Raw genomic sequence first — 18,044 nt, 5'->3', positions numbered from 1 at the left:
AGCATACTATTAACCATACAAAGCTGGTTTAGAAATAAATTGTTGACAAAAGAGGAATGGAGGAAAGTTTCACATTTAAAATCTGTTCATAGATTTAAATATACAATATTTTTTTATCCATGACGTTTTGGTGAAAGGCTTTTCTGCAGCAACATGTCTCCCCCTGGTGGACAGTTGTCGTATTACATCTGTTTTCAAAGCCCCCAAAACACCGTCTAAACCCAATGAGCATGTATTTAAGATATATTACAATTTAAATTAGTTTAATCAAAAGCCAGTTACAGTAATAGGAGGGAATTACTTAACCAAGAGCCCATGAGACGCATCCTGAACTGGAACCACCATTACAGCTACAGTATCACAGTCAAAGTTGCAACATAAAGGACGGATCCTGACACAAGGATGAATAATTTTTACTTTTTTATTGCTTAAACTGCCATCTGGAACAATCTATACCAAAAGGATAAACATCTTTGCACATACAGGAGGTCAAACTGAATACAGGGTAGAATAGAAAAAGAATGGTCCTCTGATCGCCTGCAGCTCTCCGCGCTGCAGACCTAACAAACTCACTGAAGGTCGGGCTAGCAGGAGTGTACTGACGACTACCATAAGCCCAGGTTAGGTAAGCTAAGGCAAACCGGGACAATTGCAGTGTGGCTAAACATTTTGGACTAAAACCGATGATGCTTGTATTTACATTAAAACAATATTTCGATAAAGGTGAGTCAAACCCCACGCCTCTAACGGAGTCATTTCCTGTGGATCAGGATAAGGATCAGATGAAGGATGATCAATTTAACTGTAAAGAAACATACATATTACTCTTGTCCCTTGACGAAAACTCTTCCCACTGACCTGACTACCCTTCAATCGGCACCAAAATCAAATCTTTTTTGGACGAACAAACAAACATCTCAATTCTAAGCGCATCCCAGTGCTCTGAATGAGACAAAACAGAAACACGTGACTGGTTCTATGTCATTTCTGGTAACAGACAAGTGAGGCAGGAATGAAGAGTTAAGCCTATAATCCAGAAGTCAACATTTTGTGATTTGGTAAAGATCTTTAAAAAAAAAAAAAAAAAAAAAAAAAAAAAAAAAAAAAGAAAAGGAAAACAGACTTAAACATTTTATGCCATCTAAATAGTCATGAAGCAGTTAAGCTAGGTTAGTAACAAACCAAATATTTCACAAAGTTCCTGCTTCTGCACGCGACTGCAGGTTTTTTTTTATTTTATATTTTTTAAATACACGCTTCCATTCATACCGGATCACTGGATGCCTAAAACATCATGCCAAGTAAGCATAGAGAACAGATCACAAGCTACTCTGATGAAAAGACAGCCACCTTTTCAACAGGCAATAAGCAATGACACTAGTTTTAAATAAATATCTGCTCACTCTGCCCGTCAGCTCACCTGTGATGCTTTAATACATAAATACTTCAGGTGTCCTGAAATCCATAAACCTTCTTGTTTTTTCTTCTTTTTTTTTTCTTCAAGACTTCACTTCAATAAACCTGGAATTACCCATTTGATCTATTTTTAAAAAGTTTTAACCCATGACGTTTTACACAATACGATTACATACTGTTTTTGTCAGTTGACAAGAAGGAGCATTTATTTACTTTGTGGCACTGGACACCTAAAATAGAATTTATGGAAAAATAAGTGTTTACAAAAGACAGTTAAACATATTTTTTTTTAAGATCACCATCACTCCAAACCATAAGTTTATCATTAAGTCAATGATAATAATATAACTATGATCGTTTTAACTATACTATGATAACATTTTGATTACAAACCATAGCAGAATAGTGACCAAGTTATTTGGTATATACTAAAAAAATTGAATACTGAAATACACTTAATACTCTTGTTTTTTTTTTCCTTTCTTTTTTCCCCCCTCAGAGTAGTCAAGGCAGTTCTTGTATGGACTTTCTACCGATTAAGAGGACACTAAGGGAAATAACTACTTCCTGTTTGGAGCTCCAAATAGTCAGGGAACAGAACACGCGCTGCATTTCCACGGCTATGCATCTCTGCGTTGTGACAATAATAAACATTTGGCACTAGCCTGGTAGCTGCACAATAAAAAAGAAACCTTAAGTTGTACAAGCTCTCTCCAACGAAGCAAAACCGACTTGTCATCGTCTTATCGTGCCAATCAATGGTGACCAAAACAAGAGGAGCAAAACCATCATATAGCTAAAACCTTAAAAACGCCTGATAAAATTTGATGCAATCATATTCTTCCTGCTTTCTACAGTTTCTAGGTTCTGATCTAATCAGACTAACTGGTGTCAAATAGGAAACTCTTTAACAGGGAAGAAGAAGTCCTCTCTTTTCTTCAATCCTCAACATAAACCTGCAACGAATTCACCAAAAGCGCCATGTAAAGTTTGATTGTCCTGTCTCATCAGTCCGAGACCCTTAAGTCTTTCAGATCTCCTAACAATCCTGCTTTGCGTTTAAGTCTAAAAAAGAAAGCGTAACCAGCAAATACATATATAACATAGGTAACGTGTGATGTAACTGTGCCTACAAGGTAGCGTACAGCAGCTGGTACAAGCGCTGGTGAATGGCTGAAAGTCACCTCAGTGTGACGGTGGTAACAACAAAATAATCTCCGTGTGTAAAACAGAAAAAGGGAGAAAAGCCAACAGAAAGAAGAAGAAAAAGTGACAAAAATAAAGCAAATTGCATTCGTGGACCCTGGGTCTAAAAGGAGAAACGAGGGAGAGGGTGGAGGGAGGGTGGTGGGAGAGAGACGCCCCTTCAGACGGACAGCGAGACGAAGCTGTTGTACTGTTGGATGTTACGTTTGAGAATGTCTGAACAGGGACCCAGGACGCGCTCGAAGCGGGGCCGGTCAAGCTTGACGCACTTCAGGGGTCCGCGGGCGACCACAGTGGCAGCGCGGGGACGGTTCATCAGCAGAGCGATCTCACCTGGAGAACACACACAGAAACACACACACAGTTTAAAATTAAAATAAAAACATAAATCCTCTCACTAACATAGAAACAGAATGACATTTTTATCATGTGTTTAGTGCCACTAGTTCATTTTGTTCATTTTTTTTTTTACTTATGAAAGCACCACAAAATAATATAAAGTAATTACATGAAATTAAAGTGCTGTGATGAGTTCTTACCAAAGTAGTCAGAGGGTCCTAATCTCCCCACCTCCACAAACTCCTCGTTCTCTGAGCGACGCTGCAGCACAGCTGCAGAACCCTGAAAACACACACACACTTTAGTTACATGATCACTTATGTCAGAGAAAAAAAACATCTCTATAAAAGTGCATTCTTAAAGGCAAGAAGGTTTGAAAATTAACTGGTAACACTTAATTATAAATGTGAGTTTAAAGTCAATAACTAATTTCTTTAAGCAGTTAACTGATCATATTAACTCGTTCATTTCTTAATGGTGAGCTACAGGAATTCATGACGCATCCTGCATTGATTCATTTAATCATCATAAAATCTTGCATTGTTAGAGTGTATGTATGTGTGTTTTTATGACAATGTGACCACATTCACTATGACAATAGGCTCTCAATCAATTGAACAACTTCACTCATAAAATGCATAAATACAGACATTATAAGTAAGTAAGTGAAATGGTTTATGCACGATTAAATCAGTTTAGTATAATTAGAAAGAATACATTTAATATTTAGTTTTATTAATGTATAATACTAATTGGGGCACCAACTAATGGTTATTATCATGATCAATAAATCTCATGAGTCATTTCTTGATTAATTGGTTAATTATTTTGTCTACAAAATGCCATTAAAAAAATGTATTTAAACCATATATAAATGTCCATCATAGGTGACGTCAACAACAGAAATGTAAGACCAAAAAAAGCAACAAATTGACATATTTGAGAAGATGGAGCCAGTATTAACTCATATTGTTGCATTTTATTATTTTGATGATCAAAATCATTGCAAGTTAATTTTCTGTTGATAGACTAATCAATTTACTGACTAATCTTTTCAGTTTCAGTTCAAACATCAAATATGTGTGAAGGGCGAGTTTCACATCACGATGTATGTATGAATAACAAATAGGTCCCAACTGTTTGATGTAACTCGGCCAACAGCCAATTATAGAACTGATTAATCTTCACAGGTCAAAGGTAAATTCATGTTACAGTGACACACAGAGCATGTATAAAAGTCATGTGTGTATGCAAGGGAAAGTTAGTGATCATACACATACCTCTAAGATAATGAAGAACTCATCTCCCGGCTCTCCCTGCACAACAATCTTCTGTCCGTCCTCAAACTGGACGGGCTCCAAGGCATCAGCGACTGTCAGACGCTCCCATTTGTCAAGAGACTCTGAGGGGAGGAGAACAAAGAAGAAAGGAGTCAGCTGAAGTAACAGACAACCTTGATATAAAAAAAAAAATTCACTCATTTGAAGGGTTGAACCTGTTTTGGGTTCTTTTTAGGCGAGATATTTTTAGGAAACTCTTTCAGGTTATTTTTAATCTTAGCACCAAACACAGGTTACATGCTTCTTTTATTCTATTTTTAAGTTTACGAATGATGCCGATTTGAAAAACGAACTCACCTAAAATGGACACTTTCCTGAGGAATTCCTCGTACATCTTCCTCTTTCTCAAAGTGCTTCCCTGAAGAGAAAAGATATTTGTGTTAGTACGTTTTAAGTGCGTAAAAACGAAACTACAGACGGTTTTGTTAGAAGTTTGAAATTTCGATAAATACCCCACCTGGGCATTGCGTTAAATTACACTAATGACAAAAATTTCCCAACCAAGCTTTATAAACAGTGGTCTTTCTTTGCATTACAGACCCACATACTAAAAATAATGTCTCCTTACCATGAGTATTCTCCTGTAGCTGTCTCTGTCTATGCCCCACAGTTTGACATTGGTCTTGGCTCTAACTGTGGCCGCCCTTGGGGTGCCGTATATCAGGGCCAGCTCTCCAAAGCTGCCTCCCTCCCCAATGCTGGTCACCCATTCATTGTTCACATACACCTGTAAGATTAGTGGGGTAGAGACCAAGGTGTTGAAATGCAAAGATGACAAAAAACCAAAAACATTTCCTGCCAAATATGACGAGGTTCAGATACTCACATCCATCTCCCCTTGGTCGATAACATAGAAATTGTCACCTTCGTCACCTGGGTGCATACAACAAGACGGTGAGCATCACACAAGGACATGCTAGGATTTGGAAAAAGCTTTAATGACTAAAAATATGTCGTCCTACCCTGCAAAATAACCGTTTCCCCAGCGATGTAGGTGACTGGAAACATTGCATCAAATATGTCACTGGAAAGGAGCAGATTTGTGAGATGATCAGCTGAACACAGTTACACAAGTACCGAAACTTTGTTAATAAAGACAAAAAAAAAACAACAACAGGTACCTCCTCTCATTATCGTCCAGGTGTGAGAAGAGAACGTTCTTTTCAATAGCTTTGGCCAAGGCTGCCATCGTCTTGTAGTCTTTTGGAATGACCTAAGACAAGCAACACAAAGATGTCACACAACTTCTCATAACTCTGATAGCATCAGATTGTTGATGTAGATTTAAGTGTTGCAACACTCTCGTAGCCGCTTGCACTCATGCGTGCCTGTCTTACTTTTCTGACATATGAGGCGGCATCCTCCTCTGTGTAGACTTCCGCGCTGAAGGCTCCTCTCCGCCGGCGGCCCTTTACCACAGGATTCATGGGTGGAGACACCTCCTCATCACGTGAGTCTGAGCGGGAACTGCTGGCCTTCTGCTGGTTCTGAATCTGCTTGGCCTCCTCCTGGAGGAGAGAGAATGGGGATGGAGGTCTATAGTTGCTGCAGTTCATCTTTTAAGTTAAGTCATTGGTCATTTATAAAAGCACTTTTTGTGCAATAAATTGCAACATAAAGAAACATATGCAGACAAATACAAAACAAAACAAAACATACAATTAAAGAAAACCAACAGATGAGATGTTAAGACAAGTGTTCAATTTAAAGCACAACTAAAAAAAAACTGCCTGGCAAGTAAATCGAGAGACTACAAATATATATATATATATATATATATATATATATATACACATATATATATACTGTTTAAGTATGTAGGAGAATTATTTCCAGGCAAGTTTCTCTGTTCTATGTTCTTGGTATATCTAATAATATTCTATAAGACGATTTAAAGGTTACGTCAGGTGAGCATCTGAAAAAATCTGATCATTCATAAGAGGGTGATGAGATATAAAAGACACTCAAAAGAATTCTAAAATAACTCCTACCTCGAATTAGTAAGCTAGTTAGATAGTAGCAAGTTATGAGTGCATCCATCTAGCTGTAGATAGCATGGACAGCTAGACGGATGCAACACTTTTGAAAACAATTCATGGTAGTGGTAAAATGGGATTTAAATAAATATGTGTGCAGTATGTCTAAACTTAATTTACTGAATTGTTTAAATCAGGCATCACTAGCTTTGCCTAACAAAAAATGTTTCTGATTAAATTAAACATAATTTTGAACATGGCTTCCACAAGCATGATCAAAGTGTAAATGTACACTTAGGAAGTCAAAAATCCTGTCCAAAGCATATTCATTCTGTATACAAAAACCCTGTAATGCAGTGTTTTGCCCACTAGTTACAGAGTGAGCACCAAACAGAAACAACCGAAAAGTGAAAATAATAGAAGGGTCAGTATGCTTGTTATAAAGCTAATTAGCCTGCTCTTAATGTAACAACCATTTTCTTTTGTTATTGCTACGTGTTTTTAAGCCGAGCTGCTGTTCTCAGACACGATGCCCCAGAAAATAAAAGTTAAAAAGTTAAAGAAGCTTTAAAGCAAAACATGATAATCATACTTATTGTTGACATTACAAAAAAATAAAGTGCTTCAGGCTAAATGAGAAATAGCTTCATCGTTGACATCCACTGTGTCGTGTTGTTTTTTTACCGGGGAAATAAAGAGGAAATAAGGTCTGACCAAGTGTACAAATATACAGTTTATGATGCAAACATCAGCTGACTTATTAGACAGTTACTGTCTGGTGTAATATAGGCGTACATAATGATCTGCCTTCTGCCCAAAGTTCAATAAGGACAACCAAAAAGCACAGTCACAAACCTTCTCCAGCCTCTCGAAGTACTCCCTGAGGAAGGCCATGGGCCTGTCCGGCCTGGAGGTGCACAGCTGGACAATGCAGTCCTTCAGCAGCTGTTGAATGTTGTGTTTCTGCACGTACTGCTCACACTCCCTCAGGCTCCGCTCCTCCTCGCTGCTCGTACTTCCAGATGCCATGACGACAACCGCAACCCTGCTCTGTGACCTCTAACCTTTTAACTGGAGAGAGTGGACAGTAACGGGGAAAAAGGAGCATAGGTTCAGATCATCTCTGCACAACGTGGAGTCACAGGATTACCAGAGAGCAGCACTCAGTAGGGGTGACTGTGTGTCGTGATGAGAAATGGACGGACAGAAAAAGTAAGAATGTGAGAAAAATAGAACCAGAGTGAGAAGGCACAGAGAGATGGGGTGTTGTTTTGGTACCAAGGAGACTGAGTGTTTCTTAGTGTCGGTAGTGAAAACGGGTCATATGATGTGATCACACATATCCGACCACAGACAACAAACTAGGACTGGGTTTATTTACTCAAAACAACTTGACTTTTTCCACCAGCATGAAAGAACCTCTCTATCAAAAGAGGCAGCTTCATACACAAGGCCTAATTTTAGGCAAATGCTGAAATGAAGGCCGGAGAATCAATTCGCTGAGAAACAGATCAAACCAAAAAAAAGCAAGTGAACTCGCTCGGGGTTTAAACATCTCAGGACACAATGCTGCTACTGAGCAAAATAGCCTGACAGATCCCAGATCATGTGATCAGCCTGATATAGGCTTGTTCGGATAGCTCTGAGCTTGATCAAGCTGTGTTGTGTAAAACAGGAAGGCCTCATGTAACCAGCGTGTGCCTTTTGAGTAAAGATGAGTAAACGAGTGAACAAAAAGAAAGATTCCATCTTGTCCTTGCAAGAGTATCATGCATGTGCATTAGTATAATAGGCTTCTAATTTCTAATCTGACTAGGCCCAGTGGAGATTACTGGTCTTGTTATCAAAGATGAGGCTCACACAACCATTATGCAACTAACTACACTCATGGTGGAAACTTGGCAGGCTTGCTTTAATCTACACCTATAACTAAGAGACAAATGATGCTGTTTTCCAACCAGTTAGGATAAATTAAGAGCTGAGACTACAGACTCAACAACAGGAATCTTCTGCCATATATTATCAGGAAATTATAGTTTAAATATTTTAGGTAGTGAAAGTATATAATTAGCGTGTTGATTTTCTGATTCAGTTACTAAGCTGCAGCATCACATCTGCTGTCTGCCCAGAAGCTGGCTGTCAATTAAATTAGAGAAAACACTGTGATGCACAAATGACCTTGCTGGAAAAGTGAAAACGCGCAATGCTGGAGGATGGACGATAATAACGCATCTAATGATTTATAAATTGAGTAAATGTTCTCGCCTTTGGAGACAGTATGAAGTGTATGCCCTGTCTTTAACACCGTCTAGGTCAGGAAGGCTTCATGAGGAAGCTGGCGGCTGCAGCCAAGTAGCTTACAGCGAACAGACTAACACCGAAAAGCTTCCTACCCTCAATTATAATCACCAGCAAAGACCAAATATGTGAATACTTGATGAATTACACGTTTGCCCGACTGTCTTTGGCCTACGTTACATTGAAGAGTGTGTCTAGTGTGATGCCTAGCTGGCTAGCTCCGTGCAAAGGCAAAGCTCTCCTCCAATGACGCCATCTTGAGTTCTATCATAAACAAACGAGAGACGGAGGAAACAAATTTCACCTATCCAGAGGTCATACGATAGATGGACTGAAAACACGCTGATACTCACAAGAAACGGTGAATTCCTGCCGAGCCCTTCGATAGCGACTCGGGATGGGTGATATTTCTCAAAGCGTACCGTTACCAGATCCTCCTAGCTTCGATTTTTTTCCCGAGCCCTGGACCGCTGCCCCACCGGATACGGCTGAGAACCAATCAACAGCCGTCACTGACGTCAATTCTCCTCGTTCTGACATGTGAGCCCGTAACCCCTGGCAACCTTAAAGGAGACTGCACGGAAACCGTGACGTCAACGAAATAGTTTAGAATTGAGAAAAAAAAAAATCGATTTAAATCTGATTAAAAATTAGCCCGATAACAGGAATCTCTCAGTGTGGTCCTTTTTTTAGACCTCTTCGTTTACTGCAGTGTGCATGGACCTCTTTCGTTTTTCAACATGATGTACAAATGAAATTAAACAGGAATATGACCCCAGTCATAATTATAGTATTATTATATAGTGTTATTACTGATAAATAAATATCCAAGCAGTATTCTAATATTGTGGCCGGTCAAAATACAGCTATTTTAATTGATTTATATTATGTTGGGTAGTTTAATCTATAGTAAATCATCATATTTAATAAGATGATCATGGAGTTAAAAGTATTATGTCTCTAGGATATGTAGTGGAGTACAAGTATATAGTAAATATAATATAATGGAAGTACTTAAGTGAATTGAAGTAAAATAAAATAGTACATGTACTTTACTTTCCACCACAGACAATGAGCGACATAAATGGGTTACTAAGCGTATATATTGTTTGTGGCCTAAAAAATATATAACATTTCAGGGAAAGTATTTAACACCTGTATTTGGAAAAGCAACGTAAACATAAATAAATAAATAAATAAATAAATAAATAAATAAATAAATAAATAAATAAATAAATAAAGCTATGTAAAGGCAAGTTAAAACAAACAAAAAGCATAATATTCCTTTAAAAAGAAAAGTAAAATAACACCAGAATGGCTTTGTTTAGCAGCTGCACATCTCTCCAGGTCGTCGGTGTCTTGAGGAGCCTGATAGTCGTTCGTCCAATGAAATCATGAAAACATTTCCACGTGACTAGCCTGAACGCGTAATTGGCCAATCAACCGTCTTTTCCGCTAAATGGGCGGCTCTTATTTTATTGGCAACTTCTCTGTCCAATCACCTAGAGGCTTTTAAAAGCTCGACCAATGGAAACGCCGGAAAGGAGGGTTAACATGTCGCCACCAGCCAATCAGGATGCACCTCAAAATTGACTCATCCACCCATCAGCTGTTTTTGTTTTGCTGTATGAATATTGGAAGTTAATAACATAATAACAACTGTGTCGACTGAGTGAAGTGAAACGGCTCATTAGGGAGGTGTTATCGTTCATCTTGTATCCCGTTCACGTTTGGGACAGTTGACTCGGTGTGTGATGTGTGCCATCTGAGCCAGTCTGCCCGGACATTCCTCTCCCTGAAGAGTGTGAGCGTGGCGCTTCGAGTCGGGGGGCAGAGGAGGCGAAGCGGGTTCCGGTGGGGATCGACCCGAGGCCAAGGCCACCGACCTCGGCCGGCAGGAGGACAGGGGGATCTACGCGGCTCCGATGGAGTCCCAGGAGTCCCAGGACGCACCGGACGGCACCGACGTTCACCGAGCCTTCATCTGCGCCTCGTTCAACCAGGACACCACGTAAGCGACCCGCGGGCTGGGCCCAGCATGAACCCAATCTCCTTGCTCCACCTGGCATTTGCATAATTATTTATAGTGGCATTTACATACCCCGGTTTGTTTTCTGTCACTCTTGGTTATCAGGCAGTTGTGTGTGTGTGTGTGTGTGTGTGTGTGTGTGTGTGTGTGTGTGTGTGTGTGTGTGTGTGTGTGTGTGTGTGTGTGTGTGTCCAAACTGAAACCAATAGCTTCTGTAGAATTCAAACTTCTAGATTAGTCCCTAAGTGAAGTAGGCTTCTGTTAATCTTTAAGGCCCGTTCAACATTGAACTAGACAATTAGTAACGAAACTTCTGTCTGTTGTGTAATAAGACACAACTTAATACAATTTATTGTAAACAGGCCTCTATATTGTCTTCTGGACACCAGTTGACATACCATAATAGGTTCATATTCAGGTAATGGAACTATTATTGAAAGCAACTTTACAGTCAGAGGTCCCTGTGTCATTTTGACTCCCCCCAAATAACTAATGACTCACACCTGTGTTGTAGGTGTCCACTGGTCCATGTTTAGGGATTATTAACTATAACAGATAGATCCAGCAGAACACAGGTGTGTGCCCTTACTTAAACATCTCCTGTGGCTCTGATAATACATGTCAGCAGGTGGACAAACAGTCAACAGTGTTATCTCTCTGTCGTTGTGTTTTTTCAACCTCAACTATGATAAGATAAGGCAAGCTGCCTTGGGGGATATTAACAGATTTCAATGGAAGCTGCATCACAGCTGTTCTTTTCTAAACAAGATGAGATGGACTGGAAGAAATCATGTCATTGATGACTACAATCTTCGGATGAGTTATAGCCTGGATCTGACCTGGTGACTGCCTCCTGTCAGTTATAGACATACATTGGCCTCTTGCTCCTAGTTCGGGACAATAATGGTTCAACTATCATAACTGTAAAGAAGTCGTACCAGCTCATGCCGCTGTAAGTTTGATCATGGCAGTCATAGAGACAGTGGCAAATAGCAACTATTACATAGTTTTTACCCCATTTTGTGCATTGCTACACTAGCGGTTGTACATGTGTGTGCATGGATTATTTTACTCTAATAGCAAGCTATTCCTTTAAGAGGAAATCCCTTCACTAATCTGTTCTAGTAAAACCAAACAAATAAAAATAGTTCTCTGGGATTATTTTACTGCAACAATAGAAGATTTTATGTCTATCAAAATGTCGACAGCAAATGTTGATATTACGGGTGTGTAATCTGTGTGACAGCAAATATAATATCTTGGATTTTCTGTGAAAAAAGTTGCGGGATCTTTTTATTAAATCGATGTAAGCGTTATTGAGGTATGTTTCACAATGGTGGACGTGGCTGGTAAAATGGTCTTGTTTGTGTTTTTATTGTAGTTCTCTGTCTGTTGGCACAAAGACCGGCTACCGGCTCTTCTCGGTCACTGCTGTGGACAAACTGGACTGCATCCATGAAGGAGGTAAGATGGACACTGTACTTTACTCCATGCGGTAGTCTTCTTTACGAGTTAAAGTGACAGGAAGTGTATAATGTCACATGACAGCTCTACTGCACACACTAATCTATCAATCCAGTCACGCATATACAGTAAGTACATTGTGACACAGCAGCATCTACAAAAGGGACATTAATGCAGATTGATAGAGGTCTACTCAATAATATTTAAGCTCACTTTGGTCATACAACGGTTCAGACTGGCCGCAACATGTTTGATCCTCTACATGCAGAGGGTAAACACAGGAAATGTTCTAATCCTCAATAGCAACAATGGACGAGAAAGTCCGGAGTCAGTTTGAGCGCCATAATGCATTCCTTGTCTGGGGACTGACAGTTTCTATTTATGTGTAGCTACTGTGATTTGATAGCTTAGCATAATAGCAGTAAAGCCATTGTCATTTGTAATTAAAGTGTAGGAAATTGTAAAGAAATTGACAACAGAAGATGTATTTGCCTTCACTGCATGGGTGATATGAGCTTACATGGCTTTTTCTGAGTAAAAGTATGCGATCCGTATCCAAGGTCTTTCTCTCGTCCTCTCCCAGTAGAGTGTCCGGATGTTTATATAGTGGAGCGACTGTTCTCCAGCAGCCTGGTGGTGGTGGTCAGTCTGTCCATGCCCCGGCGAATGAACGTTTACCACTTCAAGAAAGGTACAGAGATTTGTAACTACAGCTACTCCAACAACATCCTCTCTGTCCGGCTCAACAGACAGGTAAAAACGGGGAAACAGATCTCTCTATACCTGTAATCCTTAAAGTCGTTGCTTCTGGACTGTGCTATGTTATGTTTTATTAATTTATGTTGATCTCTCTGTCTGTCAATGTTACCTCAGCGGCTGGTGGTGTGCCTGGAGGAGTCGGTCTACATCCACAATATCAAAGACATGAAACTACTCAAAACCCTGCTGAACACACCCATCAACCCCACAGGTACACTCAGTCTGTTGTACAGATTACATAACATTACATTACATTACAGTCATTTAGCAGACGCTTTTATCCAAAGCGACTTACAATCAGTAGTATATTACATATCATTCACCCATTCACACACTGATGACAGGCTACCATGCAAGGTGCCACCATCAGACTCTAACTAACATTCATGCAACATCCAGTCCACACCGATGGCAAGCCTTCGGGAGCAACTTGGGGTTAAGTGTCTTGCCCAAGGACACATCGACTGCTGAAGCCGGGTATTGAACTACCTTGCTCTCCACTACGCCACAGCTGTAGTGGTGTGTATACAGATATCTGTATACACACCATATAAAAAAGTGTACACATTGATTCCTATAGAATTTGACCAAATTCTTAATTATGATCACTAGGGCCACAAATGGCATTTAGAGGATAATGCTAAATGCTATCACACGGAGTGTAACAGTAGCACAAGCAGAGAGGAGTCCTAAAGAAAGCAATACTGACTCAGTAATGTCAGTTGTAGAACGTGTTTTCTAAGCTTCTGGTCATACTAGCACCATTTGAATGTGTTATTTATTCTTTCGGAACCTTCATAGTGTAGCTTTAAGGCTACTTGCGAGGGAGCCCAGTGCCAATGTAGTCTTATAATATAAAGAGATACTCAAGCCATGCATTTGCAAAACAATTCAATTTTTTACTCAGTATTGTGTTGACATGCATAGCTTGTTTGATTTGGGAGTTTTCAGGACCATTCTTGACAAATTAATAGACGCACACAGATGATACATGTGTAAAGCAACCAATAGGTCCAATTGGTGTGTTGAAGAATAGAGACAGGAAAATCAAAACAAGGAAGAAAAATAAAGTGTCATAATCCACCGCTGTTCTCCCTCGTAGGTCTTTGCGCTCTCTCCGTCAACCACAGTAACTCCTACCTGGTGTATCCTGGCAGCGCCACCATCGGAGAGATCACTGTATACGACGCCAACAACCTGGTGAGGCTACATTAAACTCTATCAAAGCAGCAAAGGACAAAGCTGTTGGCGTGTCTCTTGAAAACCCCAATGAGGACAAGCAGCTCAGTTGTGAGTGCCGATGTCATTAGAAATGTTTTTGCCGCCTTTAGAGCACCCTGACGCTGATCCAAGCCCACGACAGTCCCCTGGCCGCCCTCACCTTCAATGCCTCTGGCAACAAACTGGCCAGCGCTTCAGAGAAGGTAAGGATTCCTTTTTCATCCCTCCTTCTGTCTCGTCTTCCACCAACCTCTGTCTGACCAGTTCCTCCTCTACAGGGCACCGTCATCAGAGTCTTCAGCGTTCCTGAAGGACAGAGACTCTTTGAATTCCGCAGAGGCATGAAAAGGTTAGCGCTCACAATTTTCATAAATTTCAATCAGAAAGTAATAACAAGCACACTTCGGACAAGATGGTTCATGGTGGTTGCGTGCCAGACATTACAGAAAGGTGACATAGGAAGGTCAGCAGTTTAAATTACCGTCCTGTAACTCAACAGTTACTGTTCAGGTGAGTAAGACAACTCCTGCTGCTCAGTAGAACATGGTAGTTGTATCACAAGTATCAGTGATTAGGACATTGTGATTAAGGCAAGGGGAAACATTAGACTCAGAGACAATATCGAGGCTGTTTTACACACATACACACACGCACACACTATGTGCAGTGATCAGGTTTGATCTAAAAACATGGACAAAAATCTGTATTTTGGGCTAAATGTGGTCTTGTGGGTAAATTTTTTTTTTAAATGAAATATGTTGATGTATTTTCAATCAAAATGTAATATTCTAATCATAACTGTTTTGTTCTTTTCCGTCTCTCGTTGGTTTCAGATATGTTAGCATCAGTTCACTGTCCTTCAGCGCCGACACCCAGTTCCTGTGCGCCTCCAGCAACACTGAGACCGTCCATATCTTTAAACTGGAGCAGCACAGCCCCAGGTAAACACATACAGTTCGTTTCTACCTGTTAAATATTTCACTACTTCGTTTTCTGTCAATCAACCACTTACTTGACTAACCAGCTTAGAAACAATGTGATGATAAAGCTGGTACTTTCATCCAGATAAAAATAAAGCCTGTTATTTGCAGACCTCAATTGAAAAAACTCTGGTTAAATGTTAAAATATTACGATAACAAGTGATTCCTCTGAATTAGTAGTCACATGCATCGTCCTTCTCTGAACCTTGCATGGTTCAGAAAAGGACAATGCATGGAAGGACCAGCACCCTCTGCTGTATTTCTGATGTAAAGGAATCCAGTAGTGTTTCTATGACATTCAACCAAGTGGTTTACTATGTAAAATCCAGTTTTACATAAAGAAATTTCAAAGTTTCCAGTGGTGATTAACTCATGTTGGCACCTTTTAACTCTGACCCACGTTGTTTCCTTCCAGTCAGGACGAGGAGTCTCCTACATGGTCAGCATACATGGGCAAAATGTTCACAGCAGCCAGCACCTACCTGCCCAGCCAGGTGTCCGACATGATGCATCAGGACAGAGCCTTCGCCACAGTGCGGCTCAACATGTTTGGCCTGAAGAACATCAGTGCTCTGGCTACGTAAGGCGGAGCGAGACGAGAGAGGGATGTTTCTTTAAAGAGGTGTATTTATGTGTTGTGGATACACATTGTGTGTGTTGTGTTTGTCAGGATTCAGAAGTTACCTCGTCTGCTGGTGGCGTCCTCAGACGGGTGTCTCTACATTTATAATGTGGATCCACAGGATGGAGGCGAGTGCGTCCTGATCCAAAAACACAGGTGTGTATGTCTTAGTGGGCTGCATCATGCATAAATGTCAACATGTTAACAAGATGCTATAACTTCTTCTTTTTTTGCAGATTGCAGCTTTAGAACGTGGCATTGGTTTCTGCTTGTTTTCTCTCAGTGAGTTGGGTGTTATGATGTTGTTACGTCTTTGTTTTCTCTGTCTTTGCAGGCTGTTTGACACCAACGAGGAGCAGGTGGAACAGAAGGAAGAGGAGGTTCCAGAGGATGTCTCTCCCCAACCAGCCAGCCAATCCTACGCTGCCACTGTGGCTCTCCCTTCAACCCCACCCTCCTCCACCACTCTCATGGGTACAGTATTCTTAATCAAAACCTTTTCCAACATTCTTAACTAGATACTTTAACCCTGCTGTGCACTATATTACTTTAGCTCTTATACTGTGTTTGAGGTGAAAAAAAATGTTATGCAACTCCGGAAAACTGCTTGGAGATGCTGGAAAGTCATTTCTTTTACAAATAAATGTGTTCTTAAAATTAGTTTTTAATACTAGAAAAGGTTTCTTCAAATTTCTCAAATGCCACTTGGCCACAACGACCTTATTTTCCTCCTCCCTTCTCTTCCCAGGTTACTCTGAGGAAGGTGGAGCCCAGAAGGGTGAGGTCATCCCCGAGCACGAGTTCGCCGAGAGCCCTGTCTGTCTGGACGACGAGAACGAGTTCCCTCCGTTCGGCAACCAGAGTAATTGACCAAATCCCTCTCTCATGAAACATCCTATCCAATCCCTGCATAACAATCAGACTGTTTTCAAGCAGGAAGTTGGACAAAAAATATTCCTCTGTTGAGACATGGTGACACCCCCACCCTTCCACGTGTACCCCTGCTGGCCTAGGATCAAATCTTTGCCAGAATGTTACTTCCCGGTGTTTCGGTATTCTCAGTCCCTCTCAATTTTTGTAAGGAATAATGGGGGAAAAAAAGGGTGGAAGGGTCCGATCATCACTAAAACAAATTCACAATATATTAGACAGATTGAAAGACTGTCCAAGTGTCCCGTCGTTAACTTCCATGTTACGCCATTAACAACAGTGTTTAAACTATTTTTTTTTTTTTTAATAATGAAACCCTGACAACACAATGATGTAATTGTTGCACAATTATATCATGGTAGCAATCAGATGCACGCACATGTGATTGATCTGGCAGAGTATTAATGAGCAGACTGAATATACCAAGATAGTAGAGGACACAACAGGCGGGTCTGGCCTGCAGCCGTTTTGAGGTAACCAGGGGCAAGATTCACAAAAATGATCTTAAGAGAGGTCATCTGAAAGGTAATTTTAGCAGCTTCTAAACAAGCCAAGTGCAATCAGACAATAATATAAATACAAAACGAAATTAGTAAACTCTCTTTAAGATCATTTCTTGTTTTCTGTCCCTTACAAGTCTTAGAAATAAGCACCTGAAAGTATATCATATGGAAATATTTGTTAATCAGGCCTTTAGGAATGTTTTCAATGGGCATTAAATGTGTCACACCTCAGTAAAGAGGGGCAGTAGTTCACTCAAGAAGGAAAAGATGTGGTAAGTGTGATACACTATTTAAACCATGGTACATGCAGTTAGTATAATATGACTTGCAGATGCAGCTGTCATACTAATTATGGTGGCGATAGATGAGACTAAACACCTGCAGAGTCACAAATGTATCCTGATAATATGTGGAGGAGTCATCAGCTAACTGTGAAGAGCTTGATTGTGAAGCTGCACACGGCAAAGTTACAGGTCCTTGAATTTCACTAATATCCTGATATTTTTATTTACTATAAATGATGCTGAATACAGTTTGTTAACATGCAAGTCATTTTTACTTTGATGTATGAAATATTATTTTGCAAAAATGTTTTAAGTATTACACATCAACGCATAGACCTACCATGCGTGCATATATATTGAGATTTTTTATTGTGTGTATAATGTGTATATAACATTTATATATAGTACTGTTGTAATAAGTAACATGGTAATACCATTTGATTTGCCAAAAGGTGGCGCTGCTAGGACACCCGTTCGCTGCATTGAGTTGTTCAATACTGGACATTGACGCCAGAGACTCATTAAAGCTGAGAAGTGATTAAACCTACATGGTGTTGTTTTTTTTTAACATAGCATAATTTATGTTTATAATATTTTAATCCTGTTTTGAATCTAATCAAATATCCAAGAAATAATAATAATCAAGCTAACCTTTGGACATCAACAAACATTAATT

General features: G+C 40.0%; 2 protein-coding genes across 3 annotated transcripts; one reads left to right on the top strand and one right to left on the bottom strand.

The window, feature by feature from the left end:
- Positions 1-414: 414 nt before the first annotated feature.
- Positions 415-9,068, bottom strand: LOC129091097 (cAMP-dependent protein kinase type I-alpha regulatory subunit). The gene is made up of 11 exons (XM_054598562.1): positions 8,929-9,068; positions 7,133-7,348; positions 5,639-5,809; positions 5,423-5,514; positions 5,264-5,325; positions 5,128-5,174; positions 4,870-5,028; positions 4,599-4,659; positions 4,242-4,363; positions 3,162-3,243; positions 415-2,955 (listed from the first exon to the last, which is right to left on the bottom strand). Exons 2-11 carry the CDS (start codon positions 7,304-7,306, stop codon positions 2,783-2,785), a joined length of 1,143 nt encoding a protein of 380 aa, XP_054454537.1. The 5' UTR covers positions 7,307-7,348; positions 8,929-9,068; the 3' UTR covers positions 415-2,782.
- Positions 9,069-10,188: 1,120 nt separating this feature from the next.
- LOC129091036 (WD repeat domain phosphoinositide-interacting protein 1-like) lies at positions 10,189-17,986 on the top strand. 2 transcript variants are annotated; one of them, XM_054598460.1, is made up of 12 exons: positions 10,189-10,586; positions 11,986-12,068; positions 12,655-12,821; positions 12,942-13,038; positions 13,930-14,027; positions 14,159-14,251; positions 14,327-14,397; positions 14,882-14,989; positions 15,445-15,609; positions 15,700-15,807; positions 15,986-16,125; positions 16,400-17,986. In XM_054598460.1, the coding sequence occupies exons 1-12, from the start codon at positions 10,501-10,503 to the stop codon at positions 16,519-16,521; spliced, it is 1,338 nt and encodes a 445-aa protein (XP_054454435.1). In that variant the 5' UTR covers positions 10,189-10,500; the 3' UTR covers positions 16,522-17,986. The 2 variants fall into 2 exon arrangements, with proteins under 2 accessions (XP_054454435.1, XP_054454434.1); XM_054598459.1 differs by having other exon boundaries at positions 12,652-12,821; positions 16,400-17,980.
- The last annotated feature ends 58 nt before the right edge of the window (positions 17,987-18,044 follow it).

This window comes from Anoplopoma fimbria, chromosome 5 (assembly GCF_027596085.1).
Source record: "Anoplopoma fimbria isolate UVic2021 breed Golden Eagle Sablefish chromosome 5, Afim_UVic_2022, whole genome shotgun sequence".
Lineage (NCBI taxonomy): Eukaryota > Metazoa > Chordata > Actinopteri > Perciformes > Anoplopomatidae > Anoplopoma > Anoplopoma fimbria.
Note: the sequence above shows the minus strand (reverse complement) of the source record. Positions and strands in the feature narration are given on the sequence as shown.